We start from the raw sequence: 27,185 nt of genomic DNA, 5'->3' as shown, positions 1-27,185 counted from the left end.
AGTGGATTAGACCTGGTTTATCTCAACATCTGATTGGTATATCTGACAGTTGATATGCAGCTACCATCATAGCCTGATTAATGAGGCAGCATTTGGGTGACTGGCTGGCAAACTTGGCCTCCCTCAGCAGGAGGGGGCATCAATAACTAAATCTATCCCTCCATTGATCTACTTGAGTATCACCACAAAGACCACTGCACTGATTAAGATGCCATTAATTTCCTGGCTGGGTCCTGCACTTTGTTCCCTTTGATAGCCCTTCTTGATCTTGACATCAGGCGTTTGGGTTTCTGGAGTGAAAGTCTCACAGTCAGGGAAATCAGCAACATTCATTTCCTTGAGATACTTGGCACTGAATCAAAAGAAATTCATTTGCATGTTGGGTAAAGTTTGAAAAAGGGATGATGTAGTTCAACATAAAATTGAATCCCATGGGTTCAGAACAATGCACATTTGTTTGGTAACAATTTCGGTGTATTTTCTTTTTTAGTCTAATTACAGTCATGCTTCACCTCATTATTAAAGCTTGAGTGTTGAGTGTTAGTGATTTAATATGCAAACTGTAAGCATTCAAACAAACTTGAACTGTTATGAAGTTCAGTCAGCATGACAAGCTTTCTTTCCTAAATGAATCACATATGTAATAATTGAATAAAATATTTTGCTAAAGTGTTTGAAGAATTGTAATAAAGATTTCTTTTTTTTATGTAATGAAAGCAATTTTGGTAAACATGGGAATTTTATAAGTTAAACACATCATCTGTGAATTTAAGAGCTTATTAAGTAGTATGATGGATGAAGAGGAATGGTGTTTGCTGATTAATAATTGTTCACATCAAAAATAATATTTATAGCTACAGATTAAATGAGAGATGAAAATAATTTTATAAAGTAGCGATAAATAGTACACAGATGTGCTTCTTAGTTATTATCAATATTTTACAGAAAAAATTGATTAACTACAAAAGGAAAGGAAAATGATTATTGTTTCTCGGCTGACAAATTGGACAGAAATGTCTAATTTTTAGGCACTTCTAAAGAGCCTGAGGTACATCTAATGGGTTATTCAGATGTATTTGGTGGCCACATTAAGCAGATGTTAAGTTCCTTACAAATGTCAGTGAAGAGTTGGATGCTGTACCAAAGAAAGCCAATGAAGCATTTTTTAGGCTGGCTGTGTTTCTTTTTCCCATTCCTTCATCAGTCTTTCTTTACAACTCGATGGAGGTGAGTGCACTTCCCAGTTATGCTAAGTCTCTACTGAAACCTCTTTGGATGCTGGTATACCCTCACAACTTCATGTACAACCTTCAAACACTCTCACCTCACTACCCCAACTCTTCCCTTCTTCAGCCTCTTCCCAGGCGTCACTCTAAATTAGTGTTAAAATCATTTTCAAATCAAGAATTTTGTAATATTGACAATACTGAAATATTTTATGTTTTGATCTTTCCCTCTCCAATTCCCATTCTACATTTTCTCTGGTGAATAAAGAAGCTGCTACTATAATTTTACTGAACTTTTTACTGTTGAGAGACATGCAAGATGTGTGATGGCAGACTTCACCTTGCAAATTGTTCTTCTGATTTGGGGAAAAAAAAGCACACTGTATCTGCCTGCTGGTTTCCACCAGCCTTCCAGTGACAATATTAGCAAACTCAGGGCTGATTTGAACCTGGCTGGAACAGGATGTAATTTTGGGCAGCCAATACCCTTTCCTACAGTACTTCTGTACTCCATCATTTAAACCTTGAAAGGAGGATTCCAGTTGAAAGGTCAAAGTCATAGTTTGTTGCTGCTTTACCCAGCTCCACTGCATTTTTATTCCCGGTATTTTGCTGCACTGTTTACTGTCAGGCCCTTCACAGAGAATAGGGGCTTTGAAAGCTTAAGAAAATATGAGAGAGACTCTTGACTGCAGCTCACACTGGACCTAAGTAATGGGCAATTTCTGTCCGATACTCTAGGGATCTCTGACCCTGTAGAATAAAGACTCTGATAGCACAGCGAAGCACAGTCTGCACTGTATTGCTTGTGGTACATAAGATATAGTAGGACATGAAAAGTTAAAAGAAAATGCAGGTGATATAGATAGCTGGAATAAAATAGGAGTGGTGGAAATATTCTGCAGACCAGGCAGCTCATGGAAAAAGAGACAGACACCATCTCAGGTTGAAGACCTTTTCTCAGTTCTGCCTGAGTGTTTCTAGCACTTCCATGTTATTATTTTAAAGCAGTACATAATCTTTATGTCGCTAGCACCTCCCAAAGTGCCTGCTAAAAACCTCCTTCACGTCAGAACATTGGAGAACTTTGTGCTCAGCATGCTCTTAAGGATCAATTATCTGTAACTCCCAAATGTCAGAGAATATTGGAAGCAGAGAGGTCAATGAATTGTCAGGATTGTAAGAACTACCAAGCACTGTATGAGAATGAAAATAATTCAATTTCTTCAATAATCAGCATGTATGCAGTGATCAGCAGCACATTTGCAGGTCTGCCATCCATTTACAGTGGGACAACCACTAGCAAAGAAGAAAATCCTCAGATTTAAAGACCAATTATTCCCCAGAGAAAAGTGTGCACATGAACTGGATACTTTGAGACTACTCGCCTATCAGAAATACCATTTAGCAGATCAATGGGGCCTTTGCCAATGAAACAATGGATGGCAGTACCTCACAGAGAAGATGTCCTGATTCATTATGATTTTGTCTGTGCCTCACAATCTGGCAATCATAATTTTGTGAGTATTACCACCAGCTATTGTGGGAAAAGGTCTGAATGCAGTCATCTCAGCAGGAGGAAAAGGAAAAAGAGCATTTGATAAAGTTCCCTGTGGTAGGCTTATGCAGAATGCCCCGAGCCATGGGACCCCATGAAAGTTGGCTGTGTGGATTGCTCATAGAAAGCAGCGGGTGGTTGTAGAAGAGTGCATTCTGCCTGGAGTTTGGTGACGAGTGATGTTCCACAAGGATCTCTTCTGGGGCCCCTGCTCTTTGTGATTTTTATAAATGACTTGGATGAGGAAGTGGAACGGTGAGTTAGCAAATTTGCAGATGACACTAGGTTTGTTGGAGTTGTGGATAATGTAGAAGGTTGTCATAGGTTACAGTGGGACTTTAACAGGACATAGAGACAGGCTGAGAAGAGGCAGAAGGAATTCAACCTGCAGAAGTGTGAAGTTGAGTCCTGCCAAAGGGTCTCGGCCCAGAACTTTGACTGTACTCGTTTCCATAGATGCTGCCTGGCCTGCTGAGTTCCTCCAGCATTTTGTGTGTGTTGCTTGGATTTCCAGCATCTGCAGATTTTCTCTTGCTCGTGAAGTGATTCTGGTTAGACCACACTTAGAATATTGTGTTCAGTTCTGATCACCTCATTATAGGAAGGATGTAAAAGTTTTAGAGATGATGCAGAGAAGATTTACAAGGCTACTACCTGGTTTAGAGAACAAGGCTTATGATGACAGGTTGAGCGAGCTGGAGGATTTCTCTTTGGAGAGAAGAAGGAGGAGAGGCAATTTGATAGAGGTGTACAAGATGATAAGAGGCATGTGCAGTGGACAACCAGAGACTTTGGAAATGCCTAATGCCGGGGGCATAATTTTAAGGTGATTGGAAGAATGTATGGGGGATATTAGAGGTAAGTTTTTTTTACATGGAAAGTAGTGAGTACATGGAACACACGCCAGGAGTGGTGGTAGAGGCAGATATGTTAGGGAATTTAAGAAACTCTTAGATAGGCACATGAATAGCGATAAATGGAGGGCTATGTGGGAGGAAAGGTTGAGATTGATCTTAGAGTAGGTGAAAAGGTATCAGTACTGTTCTTATGTTCAACGTTCTATGATAACTTTGTGGTTATGTCACTGGATTAGTAATCCAAAGACCTGTGTTGAGATGCATGTATTTAAATCCTACTACTCCAGCTGTAGTATTTAAATGTCAAAGAATTAAAACCAAGCATCACTGGTCACTTTTTAATATTTATTCATTCTCATTTTTTCTGGGGATTTGGGCATTGTGGAGAAGGCGTGCATTTATTGCTGATCTCTAGTTTTGGAAGGTGGTGGTGAGCTTTTTGAACTGTTGCAGCTCTACTATGGTGTGCACTCCCACATTGTAATGGGGTGAGTTGCACAGGGAACTGGTTCCAGCAATGGCAAAGACCTGCAATCTATTTCCAGTCAGAATGATGAGAGAAATCTGAAATTGGTGATGCACCAGAACTGTTCCTTTTTGCTGTTAGGTGTTATGGGTTTGGGAAGGAGGGTAACTGCAATGCATTTTGTAGCTGATACACATTACAGACACTCCACTGCCCATGGAGGGAAAGTACAGTGTATATGGGTTGATGGATTTGGCTGGCTTTCAAGCTGTCTACTTTGTTCTGAGTGATGTTAGCACTGCCTTCATCCAAGCAAATGGAGACTGTTATTTTTCATATTCTTCATTTTACCTAATAGATGATGGGATACCTTTGGTATGTCTGGAGGTGAAAACCCAAACTCAGGCTTGCTCTTGCAGTAACAGTACTTGTGTGGCAGGTTTTGTGGAGTTTCTCATCAGTCGGGATTGTGAGAATATTGATGGTCAGCAATGGTAATGCCATATAAGTACCAGGAAATATCCATAACCAACAAGAGATGTTCTGAACACTTAACATTCTTGGTGATTAAAGTTTCCACCATGACTATCCGAAGATGGATGAAATACTCTCTATATACTTGGATTAATGCAGGTCCAAGAATGCTCAATAGATTTCACACCATCAAGGGCAAAACAGCACACAGGATAGCTCCCATCCAGCCCCGCATCTTTCTTTTTACAGTTTACAGCGTGAACAAGGTAAGGGTACATTAAATAGAGCTTTTCAAATCTATTATAGGTACCTTCCTAAAAGATAAGGCCCTGAGGCACATGGGAGCACTACCTGAAAGCATATAGATTTTTCGTCATTTCTGTAGGGCCAGAATCCTGACACTTTGTATCTTACCACTCTATTTCACTACACAGGCTGCCTTCTGAAGTACAGACAGAATCTGATGCTAACTGCTGTCCTCACTGGAAATATTCATACCTTAAAAATTAAAATAAGAAAATGAAGTAGATCATGATTGTGTCAGAAAGTTATAAATAAATGTCCTGCTCTTGAAAGAGACATTCATTTCAATCAGAGAATGATTTATTTTCTCTTAATTTTTTGTTACTGCCTATTATGCCTCTGGCATTTAGGGCAGTAATGAAGGCCCTCGACCTTTGATGGTGTTCATGGCTTCCTTCATTGTGTCTGTGGCTTCCTCTCGGTTCTCACTACTGTCAGTCATACAAGTCCTGAGTGGAGCCTCAAGAATACCATCACACTCAAATGTAGAAGGATTCTTCATTGCAGTTTCTGTAACAATTTTGTTTTACCAGTCAGGGTCGTTAGCCCTGGAAGGCTGGTGGACCACACTTCATCTGGCCTCTACCCTTTGACCTGTATGGCATGGGTAACTCTAGTGAGAGCCAAAGCATAAAGCCATGACTGCAGCCAACTTACCTCTCTGGGTCATTGAAGCATGCAAGTCTCCAATTCATGACAAGGTTGTGGTCCTCTTAGAGATCTTTTAATGAAGACTCAATAAAATATTAGTTGAGTGGCCGGAGGCAAAAAGTGGGAATAAAGGGGGCCTTTTCAAGTTGGATGAAAATAATTAGTGTTGTTCCACAGGGGTTGGTTTTGGGACCGCTTCTTTTCATCTTAGATATATATACATATGTCAATGATTTGGATGACACAATTGATGGCTTTTTGTCCAAATTTGCAAGTGATACGAAGATAGGTGGAGTGCAGGTAGTCAGGTCGTGTTGAGGAAACATGGCGTCTGTTTAGAGAGATTGGGAGAATGAGAGAAGTGGCAGATGGAATAAAGTGTAGGGAAGTAAGTGATCATTCAAAAACCAGAGGTGCAAAGCGACTTGGGAGTTCTGGTGCAGGATTCCTTAATGGCTGACTTGCAGGTTGAGTGAGTGGTAAGGAAAGCAAATGTAATGTTAGCATTCATTTCGTGACTCTTCTTTCACTGCCCATTTTCCATCATTTCTTCTTATTTGCAACAGCATCAAAGTATGCAAACATGTCACAACCAACAGCAACAATAGCTACACAGAAAAAATGCTGGTGAATGCAGCAGGCCAGGCAGCATCTATAGGAAGAGGTACAGTCGACGTTTTGGGTCGAGACCTTCGTCAGGACCTCAGCCCGAAACGTCGACTGTACCCCTTCCTATAGATGCTGCCTGACCTGCTGCGTTCACCAGCATTTTTTTGTGTGTGTTGCTTGAAATTCCAGCATCTGCAGATTTCCTTGTGTTTGCAACAATAGCTATTTAACTTTGCCTGCCCTCTCCCTCCAACCGGCAATGGTTATGGTTAGTGCCTATCCCAGAAGTTGCCTTGCATAATTCATTCGCCCTACAAAAGGCAGCCCAAAAGTATTAGCTGGTGCAAAACTGTTGAATGATTGCTGAGAATTTTGAGAAGGTTGTTCCAATATCTTCCTGGGGTACTCTTGAGAGTTTGGGGCATAAGTCTCGGGCCATAACTTGTTGTGTTTCTCTTGAGCTGTGACACGGGTATTCTAGATCGGCCATCTGATATGAAAAAATGGTAGGAGAGAAAACAGGAATACCACCTCCACACCCAGAGAGCACCATAGGTCAGAATTGAACACCGGTTCCTGGTGCAGTAGTGCCAGTGTCCTTCAATGTCTTGGATAGGTGATTAGACTTTCCTTTGTTGGAAATAGTGATTGTCTACAACTTTGGTGGTGTGAATGTTACTTGAATCTTATTGTCTTAATCGCTATTTCTATCACTACCATCCCCCACCCAGTAAATCCACCTCACAAAAACCTATCACAAACCAAACCTGGCTGTAGTCTTGAACTGATGATGAATTTGAATGAATGCTTTTCCTGTCTGTGTGATGTGATTTGAACAATAAGATAATATATCCTTACCTGTCTACTTTTTTTTAGCTTGTGTAACAAAGTTTTGAAATTGTTAACAAAGTGCATATGAGATCATTTCAGAAAAACAAATAGTAGTAGGAGAAGGAAAGTAATGGTAGATACGCAGCAAAAAGAAAATATGGCGACAGTGAAAACTTACTTTTACAACCAGTATAATGTTACATTAATGCAGCATTTTTTCCCTCTGTTAGCTTAAGATATAGCTGATTAAACAGTGCTCAATATACCATTTTAATATGCCCTGGGAAGGATTGTAAATGAAGATCTACAGATATGATTTCTTTAAAAATAGGGGTCAACCTAATTTCACCATTGTACTAAAACTAAAGATATACCATGTTCATGGAAATCTTCACAACACACCCTAAAGTTAATGGGTGTATGAACTCAACTCCTTCTAAAGCATCTTTTTAATGTTTTGTATTGGCTTAAGGAGTGAATAAAATTTGGGACAGCTACACAGCAGCCTGTTTGTAAACCAGAGGCCACGATTCCCTTGTATGGTGGTGTTGTACTTGCTATCTCATCTCATCATGATGCTCATGTCTGCATGAGATTCTCTAGGAATTTATTTTTTTATTTTATTGGAAATAACAAAGGCTAAAGAAATGTTGTTGGATAATACACACATTCAAACCATATCCATAGCAGCTTGAATGCCTGTGGGGCTAATTCGTAGAGAATATCACCCCCTCCCCCCTTAACTTCAACCCACCACCCCCCATCCTCGTCACTATTTGTTCCCACTTCCCATCTAGCCCAGGGACACAAGCCAGCTGTGAAATATGAACTGCTGCCCCTGCTTTAACTAACTTGATACAGACCAAAAACCAAAACTGAGATCTTCCTTATTTGTGCCTTTGCATTTTCTCAATCAGGTGCTGAGGTAGGAAACCTTTCCTTTAAACTGAGAAAAACATTGCATCATGGAGTCATACACAAGTTCTAATGATAAGTGAAAGCTGCCAAGAAGTTAGTAATGCCATTGACATTGTGTTTACACCTATGAACATGTTATAAGATGAACTAAATAGAAATTGATGTATTTTCATAGAGCAGTTCCTGTCTCACAAAGTAGACATAACTTTTTTGGAATTTTTCAATCGCATTTTATATTCTGCTTAAAACTATTAAAAGTGCAATGGGATCTGACAAGCCCCAATGATAAACCCAGCCAGATTACCATTGGCTGAAGTTCCAACAGCACACTTGTTCTCTGCAAATGTCAGGCAACTTCATGGTGATCTATCTTCATCCAACTTTCAATATTTTGTATCTTTACAATCATATTTATGTCAGAAAATTCTACATTATGCTGAAGCTATTATTTTGACCCCTTCCAATATTTGGGGTAGGGGATTTTCCGATCTCTCAAGAATAAAGGATATTTAATTAAATTGACTGCATAGTTAATGAAAATTTAATTAAGTAATTTATCTGTATGAGATCAGTGCTGTTTTCTTTTAATAGTGTCTAGCTTTTCTCTAGCGGCAGACTTCAAAAAAGTTCTCCAGAATGCCATTGCTAAATGAGTTATCCTTCGTCATATATCTAACATAAATAGCCCAAGGAGCTTCTGAAATGGAATCATAATGTCAAAAATTTCTTTGAAAGGTTTGCCACACTTTGCTAATATTGTATTTCTTTAATCGCTGCTCTTTATTTGTTCGACTGACCTTGCAGTACTGGGCAGAAAGCACACTGCAATATCAAAGCCCTTCACCCCTGAGCAAGTGAATGGCTCTTTTGGAGACTTCCTGCTTCTGACAGCTGTAAGGAATTACTATAAACACTATTTGCTGTCTTGCGGGCACTGAGCTGTCCAATTGTTGTGACTCTTCTTTATAGGGGTTGTGGTAGTTAGTAATTGCTTAACATTAGGTGAATGCCTCATTTAGAAATAATTGATTTATTTTGAGAAAGTCCACAAAAAATAGCCTTGTAATCAGTAGATCATTTTGTCAAAGCATGTCTAACTTCCTGATTAAAAAATCAACAACAAACCCTGTGTCAATATAAAACTGTGTAAGAAAAACAATTAGCTGCAAATTTATGTGAATACAATATGAATTATAGTCTCTATCATCATTCTAAGCAGCATCTCTTAACGTTACAAGCATCAGTTTATAAGTTTTCAAATACTGACAACTACTTCATAAAATCCACTATCACCTTCTGTAATAAATATTAAATATTTGGACAATGCACTCACAAGAGCAAGAATGCAAAATGTCCTTTGTTTTTTAACTAAGGTAACTAGAAATCCTGTAGGGTTTTCAGAATAGCATTCTATTATTAGAGAAGTGTCAGACCTGCACAGGCAGGCACCACTCAGTCTCCACCCAGCTAACAGGAATCACCTACCACTCATTTCCAACTCATCACCTGCAGCCTATTTGAACCCAACTCTCATCTACAGCCCCTGTTCACCCATTGAGCCAGCTGGCCTCAACTAATTCCTTTTAGCTTGCAGTTACCTTGTTGAACGTTGTGTTTAGTTGCTGTTCTCTCTTGTTCTGTGGCCCCTCGTGGCTTGTCATTTTGCAGTTTATTAGTAACTCATCAGTTTACTGCTAACTCATCTCTGCAGCTCTGCTTTTGGGTCAAGACTCCCCTACATTTCCTGACAGGACGATTGACCCAGCGGAGTTTGCTTGCCCTAACGTACTTATTCGCAAACATGAGTTCATGATCCAGAAGCAGCAGGAAACCATCGACCATCTGCTCACCACTCTCAACCAACTCTCCATCTTCATACAGCAAACCCATGCCACTCAACCTCCTCCCTCAGAGTCCTGGATTCCAGTGCTCGAGCACCTCGGTGGATGCCCATCCCAGTCCCCAGCTGGTGCAGGATTCTCCTTTGTCAAAAAGAAAGGTGGGGGACTTTGTACCTGCACTGACTACCATGGACTCAAACCTAAGAACCACTACTCTCTCCCCTTGATAGATAGCGCATTCAAAACATTTTGCAGTGCCCAGATCTTCACCAGACTGGACCTATGAAACACGTGTAGCCTGATCCGCATCCACCAGGAGGATGGACCCATTCAAACTTCCTCTAACAGTTACAGCACTTCTTGGGCTTCTCCAATTTCTACAGCCATTTCATCTGAAATTACAGCCAAACTGCCACACCTCTCACCTCCATCACCCAGACACCTACCTGCAGAAAATCTGGTTTGCAGATGCAGACTACACTTTCAAGGAGCTCAAGAGAAGCTTTGCTACCACTATCTGAATGCCTCCTGGCCTTTTGCGGTAGAGGTAGACGCATCAGACGTAGGAGGCTGGACGGTCTTCTCCCAGCACCTTCTTCTTGCAAGTTCAACTCTACACAGCGCTGAATTGGAGTAGGAGACAGAGAACCACTCACCATCAGGTGGGCCTTGGAGGAATGGAGACATTGGCTGATGGGAAACATTGAGCCCTTCCTGATCTGAACTGAACACCAGAACCTTATATCCATACAATAGACCACCAACTCAACCTACGTCAGGATCGTTGGGCCCTCCTCTTAGAGCAAATGAACTTCACCATCTGTTACCAACCTGACTCCAAGAACAATAAGACAGATGCCATCATGACAATTTGACCCAGCTGAAATGGACAAATTCCACACCGCTCTCGGGTCATCCAGGTGCATGACTTTCTCTGGGTTTTCTGAGATCACAGATGTATGTCATTTCATCACTGCCTGCTTCCTATGCGCCCAATCAAAATCCTCCAATCAGTGCCCTTTGGGCTTCTGTGGCCCCCATGGCCTCTTGACGGCCATGGTCCCACGTCACAATGGATTTCATAATGGATTTGCCACTTTCCTCTGAAGCCATGGTGATCATGACAGTGGTGGGCCATTTCTCCAAGGCAGTCCACTTCATTGCCCTCCCCAAGCTTCTGTCAGCCACTGAGATGGCAGAACCTGTTCTCCAACATGTGGCTTACCTCCACGACTTCCCTTGGGTCATTATGTTACACTGGAGTCCACAATTCATCTCCCACTTCTGGTTCCCTCCTCTACACCCCCATAACTTTGTCCTCTGGCTATCATCTGCAGACCAATGCTTAGTCAGAAAGTGCCAATCAGCAAGTGGAGATGTTTCTGCAATGCCCTGCCACCTCTAACCCTTCTACATGGAAGGATTACCTGCTCTAGGTCAAGTTGCTCCAAAATTTACACTCTGCCTCTGCCATGGGTATGTCACCCTCTGACATAGCTACCAACCCCCGTCGTTCCCTGTAGAGGAGCCAATGATGAAGGTCCCATTCTCTAGGGCACTGATTCACTGCAGCCAGAATGCTTAGAAGAGAGCACGCAGTTCAAAGACGTAATGATTAGTAGATTAATTGATCATTGGAAAATAGTTTCTGATTAGGCTAGTATTAAATAGATGGGATGCTCGGTGGTGCAACTCATTGGGCTGGAAGGCGTTGTTCTACTGCTAAATAAATAAATAAATAAATTCATAATTTAGATATAATTATATCCCTGTAAATTTTCTCTGTGCGCTTTCAATCTTATTGATATCCTTCCTATAGGCAGGTGACCAGAACTCCACAAAATACTCCAAATTTGGCCTGACCAATATCTTATACAACTTTATTATAACACCCCAACTCCTGTACTGTGGACTCTGATTCATGACGGACAAAGCTCTCTTTACAACCCTATCTACCTGTGATGCTACTTTCAGGGAATTATGGATCTGTACTTCCAGATCATTTTGTTCTACCAGGTGAGGCAACACTTCACCTACAAATGGTCTGCTCCAGTGCTCCCGATTGCTCCCCTCTTCCTTTACACATTGGTGCAATCCAGTGTAGTTTGACAGACCACTTTGTCAAGCACCTTCACTCAATGGGCAAAATGCAGGATTTCCAGTTGTCCAACCATTTTAATTCCAATCCTCATTCCTATTCTAACATGGACTCTACTGTCACAATGAGGCCGCTTTCAGGTTGGAAGATCAACACTCATATTCCATCTGGGTAACCTCCAAACTGATGGCATGAACATCAATTTCTCTAACTTCCAATACTTCTTTCCCCTTTCCCTTCCCAGTTCTTCAATTCCCCAGTTTGGGTCCCCTCTTAGCTCTTCTCCTCACCTGCCTATCACCTCCCCCCGCTGCCCCTTCACCTTGCTTTTCTCCCATGGTCCACTCTCCTTTCCTATGAAATTCCTTAATCTCCAGCCCTTTACCTTCCCTACCTATGACCTCCCAGCTTTTTACTACATCCCCCCCCCCCCCCCACCATCCTGGCTTTACCTATCACCTTCTAGCTGGTACTCCTGCCCTATACCCAGCCTTCTTATTCTGGCTTCATCCCACTTCCTTTCCAGTCCTGATGAAAGGTCTCAGCCTGAAATGTCAACTGTTTATTCATTTCTATAGCTGAGTTTCTCTAGCCGTGAACCATGTCTAAATGTGAAGTGACCTCTTCAAATATTGAGGGGGAGAAAAACAAAATGTTTTTGAAAAAACTAACCAGCATCCATGGAAAGTAATATAGCTAATAATAAATTTTGATAAAGAGTCTAGATCTGAAGTATTCCACAGAAGTACTGCAGCTCTACGTAATCAACGAGTTGCTTGCTGACTAATTGTGTGGAGCCAAAATATGTTATTAATCACCCATTGACACTGAACTCTCTCAGACATTCTGGCTGAGGAAGCACAGCAAGGCGGGTAGCTCTCCCAATTAGTAATGAGACTCAAGAGGCAATATTGGACTCTACCCAGCATCCTGCACCCATCTGTTAAGGGCACTTCCTCCAAGTCTGATGCATGTTTTATACCTGAATAGCAAAGAAATGGCACTCATTGCTCTTTCCACAATGAACTGGCAATTTAGAATAACTTACCTGAGTAGTTTGAATATCTTATGTCGAATTCTTTAACAAAGGTTTCAGCTCTTTTTCTTGTATTTCTTCATGACTGAGTTAAAATAATGCAGAAAGAATTTCCAACGAGCATCTTGAATTCTGTAAATAATATCTTGGTTTATTTCAAGCTCTTCAATGTGTTTTCCAAAGTCCATAGTGTAGGTTTGAATAAAATGACAATCTGGGATGTGATAAATGATCAGATGTAATTGAATCATTAATTCTATCACTATTTTCAAGGGGGAACAAAATGCAGAAGAATATCATATGGGTGGTTTTCTCTTCTTTACCCTTCAATGTTAACTGAGTTGCTATCTTTGGAGTGGTGGCATATCTCACCACTTAGATTATATATTATAAAATCAAGGAAAATCAAGTACTTTTGGATCTGAGTCCTTGGCCTCTTCCGGCAAGATTGTGGCGTAACTGTTTGCAGTGGCCAATAAAGTTTGCAGTGGCCATTGAAGTTACGGGGTCAATAAAAGGTGCTACCATTCTACTTAAACAAATTTCTAATGATCACAAGATTCTGGTTTACATTAAGCACTTAATGTACTGCAGGTCTACATCATCAATGAGTTGCTTGTTGACGGACATAATGAAGGAGCTGCAAATGTGTGGCTGTCTGAGTCGATGGAGGCTTACAGTCAAATACTGAGTGGCTGTGATGACCGTTTTTTCTTGTGATCACAAAACCCCTTTGGACATTGTTAATCTCGTATGTTGCAAGTTCAATTTGCTGATTTATTGGATGAGAGCAGGGACAGATAGAGGGGGCCTACCCCTCAGTCGTGATTGTGATCATGTGGGTGCTTACTGTGTGTGTCTGTTGGTAATGTGTCTTTGCGCCTTGACCCTGTAGGAATGCTGTCTCACTTGGCTGTATTCATGAGTATTCACATATAGTTAAATGACAATTAAACTTGAATTGAATTGTCAAAGTAATGGCAGAAAATACATTGCTGCATGTGTATGAACTTGACCTAAACACACATTGAATGTGGCTGTATATGTAATAAAAACAAGCAAAGTTTCTGCTGCAGTTAATTTGCCATTATGTAAAATGTCCATATTCTTAAATCTATATATTTCATTTGAATTCCCATATACTCATATTAATTGAATTGGCTATTACCACATGAGTTTGTTCTCCACAAACACTAAACTAACTTGTATGACATGCTTGGCTGTAGGACTGCGAGCACAATAAGTACATTTAATTTTCATCAACCATTTTAGGGTACATGAATAATATCTGTAATAAACTATAAAAGATACTCTACCAGCTTTCAGAAGTAAGACCGGAAGATACAGCAGCAGAATTAGGCAATGTGGCCTATTGAGTCTGCTCCGCCATTTCATCATGGCTGATCTATTTCCCTCTCAGCCCCAATCTCCTGCCTTCTCCCATAACCCTTCTTGCCATTCTAAAAGGGTCTGTGTTGCAGCTGCTTCTTTTTATGTTTTATGTCATCTCAAGAGGACTGGAATAAAGAAGCAAGAATGTAATGTTGAGGCCTCACTGTGAGCAGTTTTAGGCCCCTTATCTAAGGAAGGATGTGCTACCATTGGAGAACTTTTAAAAGAGGTTCACAAAAAGTGTTCTGGGAAAGAAAGGGTTATCATACGAGGAGAGTTTGAAGGCTCTGGGCCTGCACTCATAGGAATTTAGAAGAATGAGTGAGTATCTCATTGAAAGCTATCGAATATTGAAAGGACTAGATAGAATGGATGTGGAGAGGATGTTTTCTATAGTGCTGAGTTCAGGACCAGAGGGCACAACCTCAGAACAGAGGGACATCCATTTAGAATGGAGATAAGGAGGAATTTCTTTATCAAGAGGGTGGTGAAACTGTGGAATTCATTGCATGGACGGTTGTAGAGGGCAAGTCATTGAGTATATTTAAAGTGAAGGTTGATTTGTCAGTGTGTCAGAAGTTATGGAGTGAAAGCAAGAGAATAGAATTGAGAGGGATAATAAATTAGCCATGATGGAATGACAGAGCAGATTTGATGGGCCTTCCGCTCTTACAGTAAACACTGAAGGGAAGACCATCACCAGAATGTAGCACAACTTTTGCAATAGTATTAAAGCCTGAGCATGAGGTTGAGCAGTGCTTGTGAAACTCAAACAGTTTGGGTTTTATGTCTAACCTGGTCCTAGGATAAGTTAGAATGAGAAGTAAATAAAAATGCAGATTCTAAAAATCTGAATTTTAAAGAAAGAAAATCATGGAAAGACTCAAAAGGTCAGATTATATCTGGGTACAGAGCACCCATCAATATCTCACATCCAAGACACTTCTTTGGATTTTGCTAACAACTAACAGAGAAACATGGCCAGACAAATAAAACACACTTTTGATGACTTTTGTCACTCAGGAGGGGGACAGACCTTTTCATCCTTGAAATGTCATAGCTCATCAGCGAACCGAGTAAGACATATGTTCTGAGTACTCAGCAACAAATGCTCATCTTGCACTCTTCCAAGATAATACAGTAGATTTCCATATTGGATAGATTGAGCTCTGGGCATTTGCCCGAAAATAATGAATAATTTTACACAAGATGCTGAATCACAAGACAACATGTAAGTGAATATGGAAACAAGAATCAAGGCATATTTTGCTGAAATTGTGGTTTCTAGTTCATTATGATTCAGTGAAGAAGAGGTTGCTTTCCTGTGATACATCATCTTACAGCAATGACATAGTTTCATCATAGATTATGGAGAATGGAGCATTCATCAAGGTCGCTTTCTGAAACAGAATGAAGTACTCATAACTAGACAAGAACGGTTTACTTATTATTTCTAGAGTGATAAGAACTTCACACAACCAGAACTTTATGATTTTTATGGACTATATACCTATGTAAGATATCAGCTAGACTACAGAATGAGTACTGGCATTTTATGATTATAATTACATTCCAAAGCACAGTGGACAGGGTGGACAGTTCTGTTATGATATGGATGTGATAGTCAACTGCCTGTAGGTGTAACTCTCCGCCAAAAGTCTGTCACTACTAGAATAAGTAGCATTACAGTTACAAACCAATAGTTTGCTAACATTATAGGATGTGATCCTACCCTTTCATGGGTGCACAAATACACTCAGTGACCACTCTATTAGGTATAACTGTAAACCTACTCATTAATGCAAATATCTAATTAGCTAATCATGTGCAGCAACTCAATGCATCTAAGCATGTAGACATGGCCAAGATGTTCAGTTGATAATCAGGCCGATCATCAAAATGAGAAAGAAATGTGATCTAAGTGTTTTTGACCATAAAAAGGTTGTTGGTGCCAGATGGGGTGGTTTGAGTACCTCATAAGCTGCTGATTCCATAGGATTTTCATGCCCAACAGTCTCTAGAGTTTACAGAGAATGGTGTGAAAAACAAAGATAAAATCCAGTGAGTGGCAGTTCTGTAGGTGAAAATGCATTGTTAATGAGAGAGGTCAGAGGGGAATGACTAGACTGGTTCAAGCTGACTGGAAGGCAACAGTAACTCAAATAACTATCCATTACAACAGTGATGTGCAGAAGAGCATCTCTGAATGTACAACATGTTGAACGTTGTACTGGATGGGCTACAGCAGTAGAAGAATGCGCCAGGTTCTGCTCCTATGGCCACCATATTGGATACAATCCTGTATCTAATAAAGTGGCGACTGAGGTATACCCAGAAAGGATGAGAAGAAAAATATGAAAGGAGGTGTTATTACTACACTACAGAAGGAAGATGTGAGCTTGCTATCCAGAAAAGGTGTGGTTCGTTGAAAATGCAGAGATGTTGTTCCATCACTAGAAATAACGATATGAACAAACCGTGCCTGAAGATACTGGTGAATTTCTAACGTCCATTTATGGGGGAAATGGCCATGAGCAAGGTAGATGCACATTCAAAGTAGATATAAACACTTCTTTGAGATGCTTCTACATCTCAAACACCAATCCTGAATTCAAGAATGAACTTGGCTGCACATACTGTAGACCACCAGAATTAATTGTGATGCGTTAAGGAAACAACTTCACCTTGCATGATTTGTCACAATAGTAGGTATCTGGTTTAAAGAAGATTTATTGAATTAGACCAGTTTCATTTGTGGTCTGGCTGAGTTATAATCACATGAATAAGTGTCATCAAGAGCACTTAGATATCATTCACTGTGGCTATTTGTTGAACTTGAAGGGGCAATACCTTATATTGAAATAGTGCTGTCCCATTATATTGAAAGTTCAAAGTAGATTTATTATCAAAATACATATATGTCACCGTACACTACGCTGAGATCATTTTCTTGCTGGCATTCACAGTAAATATGAATAAGCACAATAGAATCAATGAAAATCTACACACAAACAATGAAGGGCAAAAACCAATGTTCAAAAGTCAGCAAGTTGTGCAAATGCAAATAAACAAACAAAATAAATGAGAAATAATTATTGAGAACGTGTTGTAGAGTCCTTGAAGTAACTCCATAGGTTGTGGAATCAGTTTAGTGCTGGGGTGAGTGAAATTATTCACTTTGGTTCCGTAACCTAATGGCTGAGGGATAATAACTGTTCCTGAACCTGGTAGTGTGGGACCTAAAGCTTCTGTACCTCCTTGCTGTGTGATGAGATCATGTCCTGAATGGTGGGGATCTTTACTGATGAATGCTGCCTTCCTGTGACAGCGCTCCTTGTAGGTGTGCTCAGTGTTGGAGACGGTTTTACCCGTGATGTTCTGGGTTGCATCCACTTCTTTTTGTAGGCTTTTGTGTTGGTGTTTCCATATCAGGCCATGATTCAAATAGTCAGTATACTCTCCACCGTGCATCTAGAAGTTTATCAAAGTTTTAGATGACATTCCAAATCTTCACAAACTTCTAAGAAAGTAGACATATTACCGTGCCTCCTTTGTCATGGTACCTTATGTGCGGGACCCAGGATAGATTCTTTGAAATGATAACACTGAGGAATTTAAAGTTTTAACCCTCACCACTTCTGATCCCCTGGTGCAGACTGGCTCGTGGACCTCTGATTTCCTCCTCTTGTAGACAATAGTCAGCTCTTTGGTTTTGCTGACCAAAAGCAAGAGGTCATTGTTGTGGCACCATTGGCTAGATTCTCCTTCTCCCTCCTACAGTATGTGCAGATTCATCACCACCTTTGATTCGGCTACGGTGGTGTCATCAGCAAACTTAAATGTGGCTTTGGTGCTGTGCTTAGCCTCACAGTCATAAGTATAAAGTGAGTAGGGCAGAGGGCTAAGCTGACAGCCTTGTGGTGCACCTGTGATTGAAATGGTTAAACGGAGGGAGACACATCTTGAAATGATGTGTAACCATCTCTTGCACCTCACTAAGCACTGGAGGAGTTCACTGGCTCATGCAGCATCTATAGAGGGAAATGGACAATCAACATTTCGTGTCTAAACCCTTCATCTGGACTGAAAGTGTAAATTGAGAAGTTGTTCATAACGTGGAAGTAAACCACCTGGTGGAATGAGTTGGTAAATAATGATCTATTTGTTGTTGCTCTTTAGTGGAGCAGAGCTTCTCTTAAACTATTGACCAGTGAATGCATTTTACTTGATTTTTGAATGGTGTCTTAAGGACACCAGTATCAAAGTGAAATTGGCAGACTGTACATGGTAATGGCAGTGTGAAGTTTCAAGTCAATTTCTAGCTTCCAGCTTGATGAAATCACTGATGAGATCTCAAACAAAGGTTAAACTGAAGATCCTGTCTCAAATCAAGACATTGGAAGAACAACTACATATATATACATATATATGTATGTATGTGTATATGTGAGTGTGTATATATATATATATATATATATATATATATATATATATGTGTGTGTGTGTGTGTGTGTGTGTGTGTGTGTGTGTATGTATATATATGTGTGTGTGTGTGTGTGTATATATATATATGTATAGAAAAACTTTGAATCATAAAATAATTAGTATATTGCCCTGTTACTGTTCCATGCGCCAGAGTTGCATATGCTCTAGACTTCAAGGAAGTTTCAATTGCTTTGTTAGAGAATGCTGATTATTAACAAAAAAATAGAAGTTCCATGCTGTTAAGGATGGGATGGCAGTTAGATCATCTGGGTCATTTCACCAGGCATGGTCCACATATCTGAAGTGATTACAGGAAATCTGCACAATACCCAGACTGCCTGTGACATATCAAGGACTACACTGGAGAATAATTAAGAGTCAACGCTAATTTTGTGCAATTTTCTCTGCAGAATATTGAAACTCATTTGGTACAAATTCACAGCAAACACTGCTGTTAAAATTATCTTGAACTTTAAAAGTGATCTTAACCATAAGAAAACAAAGCAGCTTTGGTGGAATCGATTTAATCTAGTCTCAGTTGGATAATATTTTTCACACCACTGTTTCTGTCACATTATTAACCTTCTGTTAGCTGTCAGATAACAGATTAAACAGACATTTTAAAGCTCATGATTTCCAGATGTCAAAAGAAATTTATGACAGGAGTTAAATAATTTTGTTAAATTTGAATTTTGTGTGTAAATTACCATACATTTTGCAGAGATCTAAAAGTAAAAGAATAAATTCAATTTGAAAGACACAGGGCTATTCCAGGCAAATAATCATTCTTTATTTGATTATGTGACGTAATTATGAAACATGTGGATGAATTTTTGATCTGCAGTATAATTTCCAGTCTTCCCTGAGACATGAATTAATTTCTCCAACTGAAACCTGAGCACTGAAATCAGGACAGTGTAAGTGCTCTCCTTTAGGAAGTAGTTATTAACCATTATGGCTGGTGATAATAATGATCTTGACTGAGGCTTATACCATTTTAATCAATGGCATTCTTTTTGCTGGCATTGACTTGGCCTGATAAATTTGATTGGCTCTGCTTTATCATGCCACATCTCATGATGTAAACCTAGCTGAAAACTTAGAATCATAGAGCTAAGTTTAGCTTAGATAAATTATATAAAATGAATGATGTCAGATTGGTTATGTGCCTTACACTAGAGGGCATGCATTGAAGGTAAGAGATGGTAGGTTCAAAGGGGATGTGATGGGTGTTTTTTACTCAGAGAGTCATGGATAGCTGATATGGTGGTAGAGGCAAATGCTTTGGAGGCTCTTAAAAGACGTCTGCCTTGGCACATGGATGTAAGGAAGATGGAGTGACATGGCATTGTGTGGTTAGGAGGATTAGTGTTTGGGTGTTTTGATCTGCTTTTTAGCTGTTTTGGCATGATATTGTGGGCCAAATGGCCTGTTCCTATGTTGTACTGCTCTGTTATTTGTCCCTTCCTGGCTGGTGGCACAATGGCATCAGCGCCGGACTCCGGAGCGAAGGCTCCCGAGTTCGAATCCAAGTCAGGCCACCCCCCGAGCACGCCCCGTGCCGGGTTGAGCTAGCCACTCGGCCCCTTGTAAAAAAAAGAGTCGAGTCAGGAACATTCATATCGTGACCCAGTTAATCTGAAAGGAGAACAATCGTGACACCATGTGACAGACAAGAATGGCTGACTGTCTGGTGAGACACACAAAAAAAAATGTCCCTTTCTTTGGAATCAAAAATTAACATTAGGCCATTTATTTACAATGCAGATATTTACAATTAAATTTGATGAATATGTTAATATTGGAGTTTGTTCGTAAATTTTCAGTCATTTTATTATAGATGTAATATTCTTGATGTAAGTATTGGGTCTGTTAAATACTTAAGGTTTAGATTATGATCAGTGGTTGGTTTTTTATCAGCTGCATCCTGTCCCCACAATGTATATTTTCCAGCAACAAGCATCCTTTCTTATTTTTGAAAAGTTTAAAAACATTTTAATTATTATTGAGTCTAGGAATGTCTTTTGATGATAAGCAGGCATGTGCTCTGAAAGTAGGAACCCTGACTGATTTTTCCAATCATTAATCCAGAGGTGCTGAGTTTAGTTGTAGTGCCCTAGCTGAGCTCAGTTACCCCAGCACAGACCAATACAGAAGCTCAGGTTATACTGGTATGGGAATAGCACAGTACCAGCTAGTATCAGACACGATGGGACATCTGTGCACTAAGCTGCCAGGACAGCAATCCATCTTCTAAGTATTTTAGATTCTGACTTGGCCACTGCTCTTAGAAATTATTTACACCATGGATCTGCTTTGAGTTATTATGTGTATTATGTGATATGGAAGAATGAGTTGCTCTTTTAATTAAGTGCATTCATGATATATGAAATTCACTGGTTTCAGTACAGCACAAATTGTGCATGATTCTGAAAAGTGTAATGCAACAGCAGCAATGAAAGCAATATTTTCACAACCCAGCTGAGAGCTCATTTAACAAACTGTGGTGCTATTAAAGGGAAAAAATGAACATCATCTTGCGCCCAAGCTCCTTCCCTTATTTCTGTTTTCCCTCACACTCCAGGTAGAGAAATGAAATCAACTACTGATTAAAATGCTGAAGAATTATTAGATTTCTGCAGTAACCAGCTGGTGCAATGTGCTTAGTGTATTATTATTATTATAACAATTTGCAAGCAATTTAATCACCCTCGAAAGCTGTTATTGAATACCTGAACAAATGCTCTGTTGACTTGAGTCATGAATCTTGAAAACAAGGATTACATTGCAGGCATTTTGGAATAAATGAAGCGGCTAGATTGCTGTTGGACTTCGCCTGCAAATTTCATTTCCCTACTCTGCATTGCACTGAATGTTTGCAACTCTGTGGTTCCTAATATCCACATAACAAAGCCCCTTCACAAAGAAGAGCAGTCTGCACCCAAGGAAAGCCAAAGCTGTCCATGGTCCATCCAGGTGCTCCCCTGCTTTTCCACAGTTTCCAGAAATGTTACTAACAATCTGAGAATTTATCAAGAGTTTAAAAGACAATTTTAGAACTCTCTTGAAGATATTTGCAACTCAGCAGATACGGCTCTGTTGGGTAGAGAACTCCAAAGATTGACAACTGTCTGGATGAAATTTCTTCTCACCTCAGTCATGAATGTTTGTACCTCCTTTTTCTCTCTATTTCAAGTATTTCCTTACTTCATTAGAAAGACAAAACCAGGAAAACAAGACCCGCAGACAATATTTCCAGAGTAGATTTTATTGAATGGTGGAGGAAGCGAAAAGATTGAATGGCCTACTCATGCTTCTATTTCTTATCCCTAACAATCATAAAATATTGATGAGTATGTTGAATATTCAAAGGGGAAAAAAGTAAATTAGAGAAGGGCGTAATTTCAATTAGATGGAAACAGATCAAATTCTGCTATTTAAACACTAATTGAACTACAGGCCTTAAAAATAAAGATGATTCAGCTCCTGTCTAGATACAGTCCAGTGAGGGAGATGGGTGGAGAAATTAAAACAGAAGCTTTATGAACAAAAATACAGATAGTAAAATTGAGCGGGGAGCAGGGATTAAAAACATGTGACAGCTGCCAATTAACCCAAGTAGGAGCCAGTCTGAATAAAGGATGTTCAGAGGGTAAATAAAACAGGAATGAGAGAGAGCATGAGAGGAAAAAGGAACTGGCAGAAAATACAAAAGGGAGCCAAAAGATATTTTAAGGAACTTAAAATTATTTTATTGGCATGTCAACAAGAAATAGATTGTAAGAGGAGTGACAGAGTCAATCAAAGATGAGAAAGGAAATGTACTCATGAAGGAAAAATGTATAGCTGAGGTATTAAGTGAGTATTTTACATCCTACTAATGTCACAGCAAAGGAAGATGTAATTGGGTGTCCAATTGAGGTAGAAATTGCTAAAGAGGAGGCACTAGAAAGATTGGTTCTGCTCACCATGGATAAATCAGTTGCTCCAGATGCAATGTGTTTTATATTATTGTGGAAAGAAAAGGAGGAAACTGCAGAGGTCCTGGCTGAAATCATCTGAACATCAGCAGATTCAGAAGTGGTGCATGGGAATAGAAATTTGCAAAACCTTTTTCAAAAGAGGGTGTATGTAACTCAGTAACTATAGACAGATTAACTTAACCTTAATGTTTGAGAATGCAATAAACTAATAATCATGGACAAGTTAATAAACTGATGTAAATTGATTAGAGAAAATCAACATAGATTTATTAAAGACAAAATTTGCCCCACTTAGAGCAGCTGAGAATTTTTTTTGGAAGTACACAGAAATATATAGTAGATATATTCAGACAAAGCTTCGAATTTGGACTGTTACATTTTCCAATATGTATTGTCGGAATTGATCTGTATTTGGTGAAATGGCCACAACCTCCAAATGTGCAAATGACACAAAACTTGGAGGCATAGTGAACTCAGAACAAGATAGTATATTTCAAAGGGACATAAGGCAGACTAGTGAGGTAAACAATTTGTTGGCAAATAAAGCTTCCTGCTGAGAAATGTAAAGTAGTACACCTTTGTAAGAAAATCAAGGGAATGCAATATATTAAAGTGTACAATTCTAAAGGTGGCGCAAACTGTGAATCTATAAGTACATGCTTTAAAGAAAATGGAAGAACAGTCTGAGAAACAATAGGTATGGGTTTTATAAAGAGAGGCATAGTACAAGAGCAAGAAAGTCATGATGATCATTTATAACATACTGGTTCATTAACAACTAAAATAGTGTGCCCCATTCTAAGCGTCAATCTTTAGGGAAGATGTGAAGACCTTATAAGATAGTTAAGGGATGTAATGGAGGTATTCAAAACACAAAATGTACAGACAAATTAAACAGAAAGTACTGCAGTGTTCCCAATGGCTAACCTTAAAGAACAAAGGCAAACAAAGTTGATACACAAAAGTAAGCAGAAGTGCCAGAAAGCAAAGCCCTTCTGCTCAGCAGATAGTTGGAGACTTCTTTGTTCCATCAAGGATAGTGGGGGAGGGGGGGATGAATTCAAAAGTAGTATTCAAAAGGGAGCTGGATAAGATCTGAATATAGTTCTATAAACATATCCACCTCTTCCTCCTTTGTTAGCTTCTCCCTAAAATTTACCTCTTTGACTAAACTTTTGGTCAGTTGCCCTATTATGTCAGCCATTTTATTTTTATTTACTGCTGTATTATTGATGCTACATGAGTATTGGCTGCTGTTTCTGTCTAATAATTTTTATTTGCAGATTTACTCTTCTATGATATTCCTAGCAATTTAAAGGCCTGCTCCGTAAGTTAAAAGTATATGCAAAAGTCATTTCTGTATGCATTGCTTTAAGGAATGTAGGTGTTGTTATAAATTATAAACTTCAGGCACTTCCATATAATGAGAACATTGATAAATTAATTGCTGTACAAAGAAACAGTACAGTAATATTAATTATGAAACAAAGAAGTTTTTCTGCTGCAGTGTAGTCTAATGCAATAAATTTCAAGTCTGCATCATTATTGATTTCTTCTTTTTTCTTCAATTCAGTCATTTTTAAATTCTCTCACATTATGCAATATTTCTAATGCACTAATTTAGTGAACTTCTTTCCAAAGCCCCAAAAATGAAATTTAAATCATTGTCATCCATGCATTCAAATACATGCATGTGTCCTGACATAATATGGTGGCCAATGCATAATTGCTGTCCTCCTTTGCTCTGTTGGCAATGGCCACTTTTCTCATGGTGGGAGATTGCAGAGAAAAGGTCTTTGTCCTTGATCACACTTGCAAGGATATGCATGGTACAACATCTAATTTCCATGCTTTTGCCCCTAACTGGCATGGTCCCCTGCATTGCACCTCTCAAAATATGGAAGCATACAGTAAACTGATGAACATCTAGCTCAGTCCCTTTCTTATAAAGATCTACTTTCATTTTCAGCTTGTTTTTCTTAACTGCTTTCAGCTGTGTAGCTGAGTGCACAAGGCTTCTAAGTATTAAGGCTGCATAATTTTCACAGAAAGAGAAAATCATACTTCAAAGTTAGACAGCTACACATAAATGCCATGCAAGATTAAATATATTCTCAATGATAAAGTTTTATCATGCCCATAACTTAGCATTCCCATTGCCATATCATTACAGCATATTTTCATTTTGAGATATTTGTAAAATGCACATACTTTCTTCTTTATATTGCTTTAGAATTAATATTTTGACGTGAGTCAGATGTTTCAGGAAAGAACACAGTCTCAGAAGATACAAAATAAGTTCAAGAAACTTCTTTTGCTAAATGGTGGCAGTGACTGACAGGGTGAGAACATCTGTTGAAGGGATTTATTGACTAGGTTTCAGGTCTTCACAGTGTTTATTATGGTTCTGACCTAATGAACTTCATTTGTTGACATGTTTCTCCAAGTGCCTTTTTTGATCCCTCTCACATTTCTTCCTACTGTGTTGTTTCTATGGTAACATCAGCTCCTGGATCATCAGCGTGTCCACCAGCTTGGAACATACCAAACTCAGATGGCTATGGTTGGCATGACAGGATCAGAGAAGCACAGGCCTGTTTCCAGAACACAGTCATCACCAGCTTCTTCCACATTACCGTATCCCTCCATGGACCATCCTATAAGACGTGTCCATTCCACTGGTAGGAGTTCAAAAGGAAATCTTTAATATGCACTATTACTTCTGTATTTTTAGGAGCTCAACTGATTCCAATGCTGTAAATAACACAATTTGCACTTTTGATACACTTTGATTACTATTTGTTTTTTTTTATAACTGTTCAATGTTATGTAAATCCTTAGTTACTCAAAATTAGAGATCAGTTGATCAGTCAGAACTAATTTGGTTTTAATCTGTGATATTACAACCAATTTTAGTTTAAAAGCAGTCTGGAATACATGGTGACAAACTACCACTGGTACTAGATGTTGAGTTTGAATGGACAGCTTCTGTCTTAAACCAGAGAACTATAGCTCAACAAAAATGCATAACAATTGTCTTATATTTGTAAACATTTGCTGAATGCAGCATGTCATATGGATATGATATCTATGTCACTGATATATTTTCTAATGAAATTGCTTTTCCTCTTTTTCTCTCCCATCATGTTTAGCTGACAGGCAGTCTTAGAACAAGGAGGATAAAAAGCAAGTTTTAAGCTCAACCCAAAAAAAAGTTCTCCTTCTTTTGAAAAACAGATAGAGTGTAAACTAACTATTTGTAAAGTTTATTTAATGTTGTATTGGAAAAAAATATAGGAGGAAATTCTCTGGCCCAATGAAGCTGCAAACATTTAATTCTGGAAAGAAATCATAAACTGAACTAAAATGACGTATCTTTTAGCAAAAACTGGGGAGAGAAAAAGAAATTATTTTATTTTATGTTGCTTTGGAAGATAAAAAAAATTCACTTTCATAAAACATGTATAATGTAACAGATTATTGTAAAACTGTTCAAAAATGACAACAATTGCCTTTTGATTTAATGAGAAGATTCTTCAGTTCATTCGGAAAATATTCTGAGTTTTATAAAGGATGAACTTTCATTTATGTGTACCCTTCATATCGTCAGGTTTTCTACCAGGGAATTGCCGCCAAAGTATAGTCCCTGTTGTAATATAGGAAAAAATGTTACTTTTGGGAGCCAGCCTTTTCATTCTTGTAGTTCCATGTCTGGTATATTTATTATTGCAAATATTCATTGGAAACTTCAACAGCTAACATTCTGAGGTACAACTAGAGAAATTTCCAGCAGTTTAACATGCTTATTGTTTACATGTCATTTCTTTTCCTTTCCAAGGTATATTTAAATACCAGCATTCATACACCAATGCTGCCTTTCCAATTGGAAATCATAATATGATTTTGGGATTTGGGTTGGGGTGAAGAGAAAGGAAGACAAACCATGTCCACAAATGCATCCACAGAATTTGATGCATTTCATTAATCAAGGCAATGATTGAGCAAAATCTTTAATTGCATATATTCATAGCCATGTTAAGTCAATGTTAAACTTTAAAACAAAAGGTTGTATTATTTTAAGATGTATTTTTTCTTAATGTTGCTTCTAAAACAGTTATTGGACACCAGCTTCAAAGTTCTAATTACAAGTGATGTATATTTTAGCAATTTTGTTGCAGAAGTCGGAAGGCCATTAAAATGTATTGATGTGTTGAATAATAAAAAAATAAATAAATAAAACATACACTTTATTTCTTTCTGTGTTATGTCCAGAATATTTAAACTGACATTCAAGATGCACTTTAATGATCTTCAAGTGTACTTGATTGTTGAAAAATTAAAAAAAAAATTCCTGCTTGTGTGTCCATATAAATAAAGTGCTATTACATTTTTCTGAAAAATGTGCAGTAGGTCTCAAGTTTAAGTAAAAATCATGTCCTGTAATATCATGTGCTTTT

At 38.8% G+C, this 27,185-nt stretch overlaps 1 protein-coding gene across 1 annotated transcript in view; it reads left to right on the top strand.

Annotated features, from left to right (window-relative positions):
* The window catches only part of LOC140195287 (histone deacetylase 9-like), a 700,837-nt gene extending 673,877 nt beyond the window's left edge, over window positions 1-26,960 (top strand). The window contains exon 14 of the mRNA XM_072253371.1: window positions 25,235-26,960. Coding sequence (XP_072109472.1) covers window positions 25,235-25,435 — 201 coding nt within the window. The 3' untranslated portion in view covers window positions 25,436-26,960. The remainder of the gene's footprint in view (window positions 1-25,234) is intronic.
* Window positions 26,961-27,185: the final 225 nt, after the last annotated feature.

Source organism: Mobula birostris, chromosome 3 (assembly GCF_030028105.1).
Source record: "Mobula birostris isolate sMobBir1 chromosome 3, sMobBir1.hap1, whole genome shotgun sequence".
Taxonomy (NCBI): Eukaryota; Metazoa; Chordata; class Chondrichthyes; order Myliobatiformes; family Myliobatidae; genus Mobula; species Mobula birostris.
The sequence above is the reverse complement of the archived record's forward strand: the minus strand, read 5'-3'. Positions and strand labels throughout refer to the sequence as shown.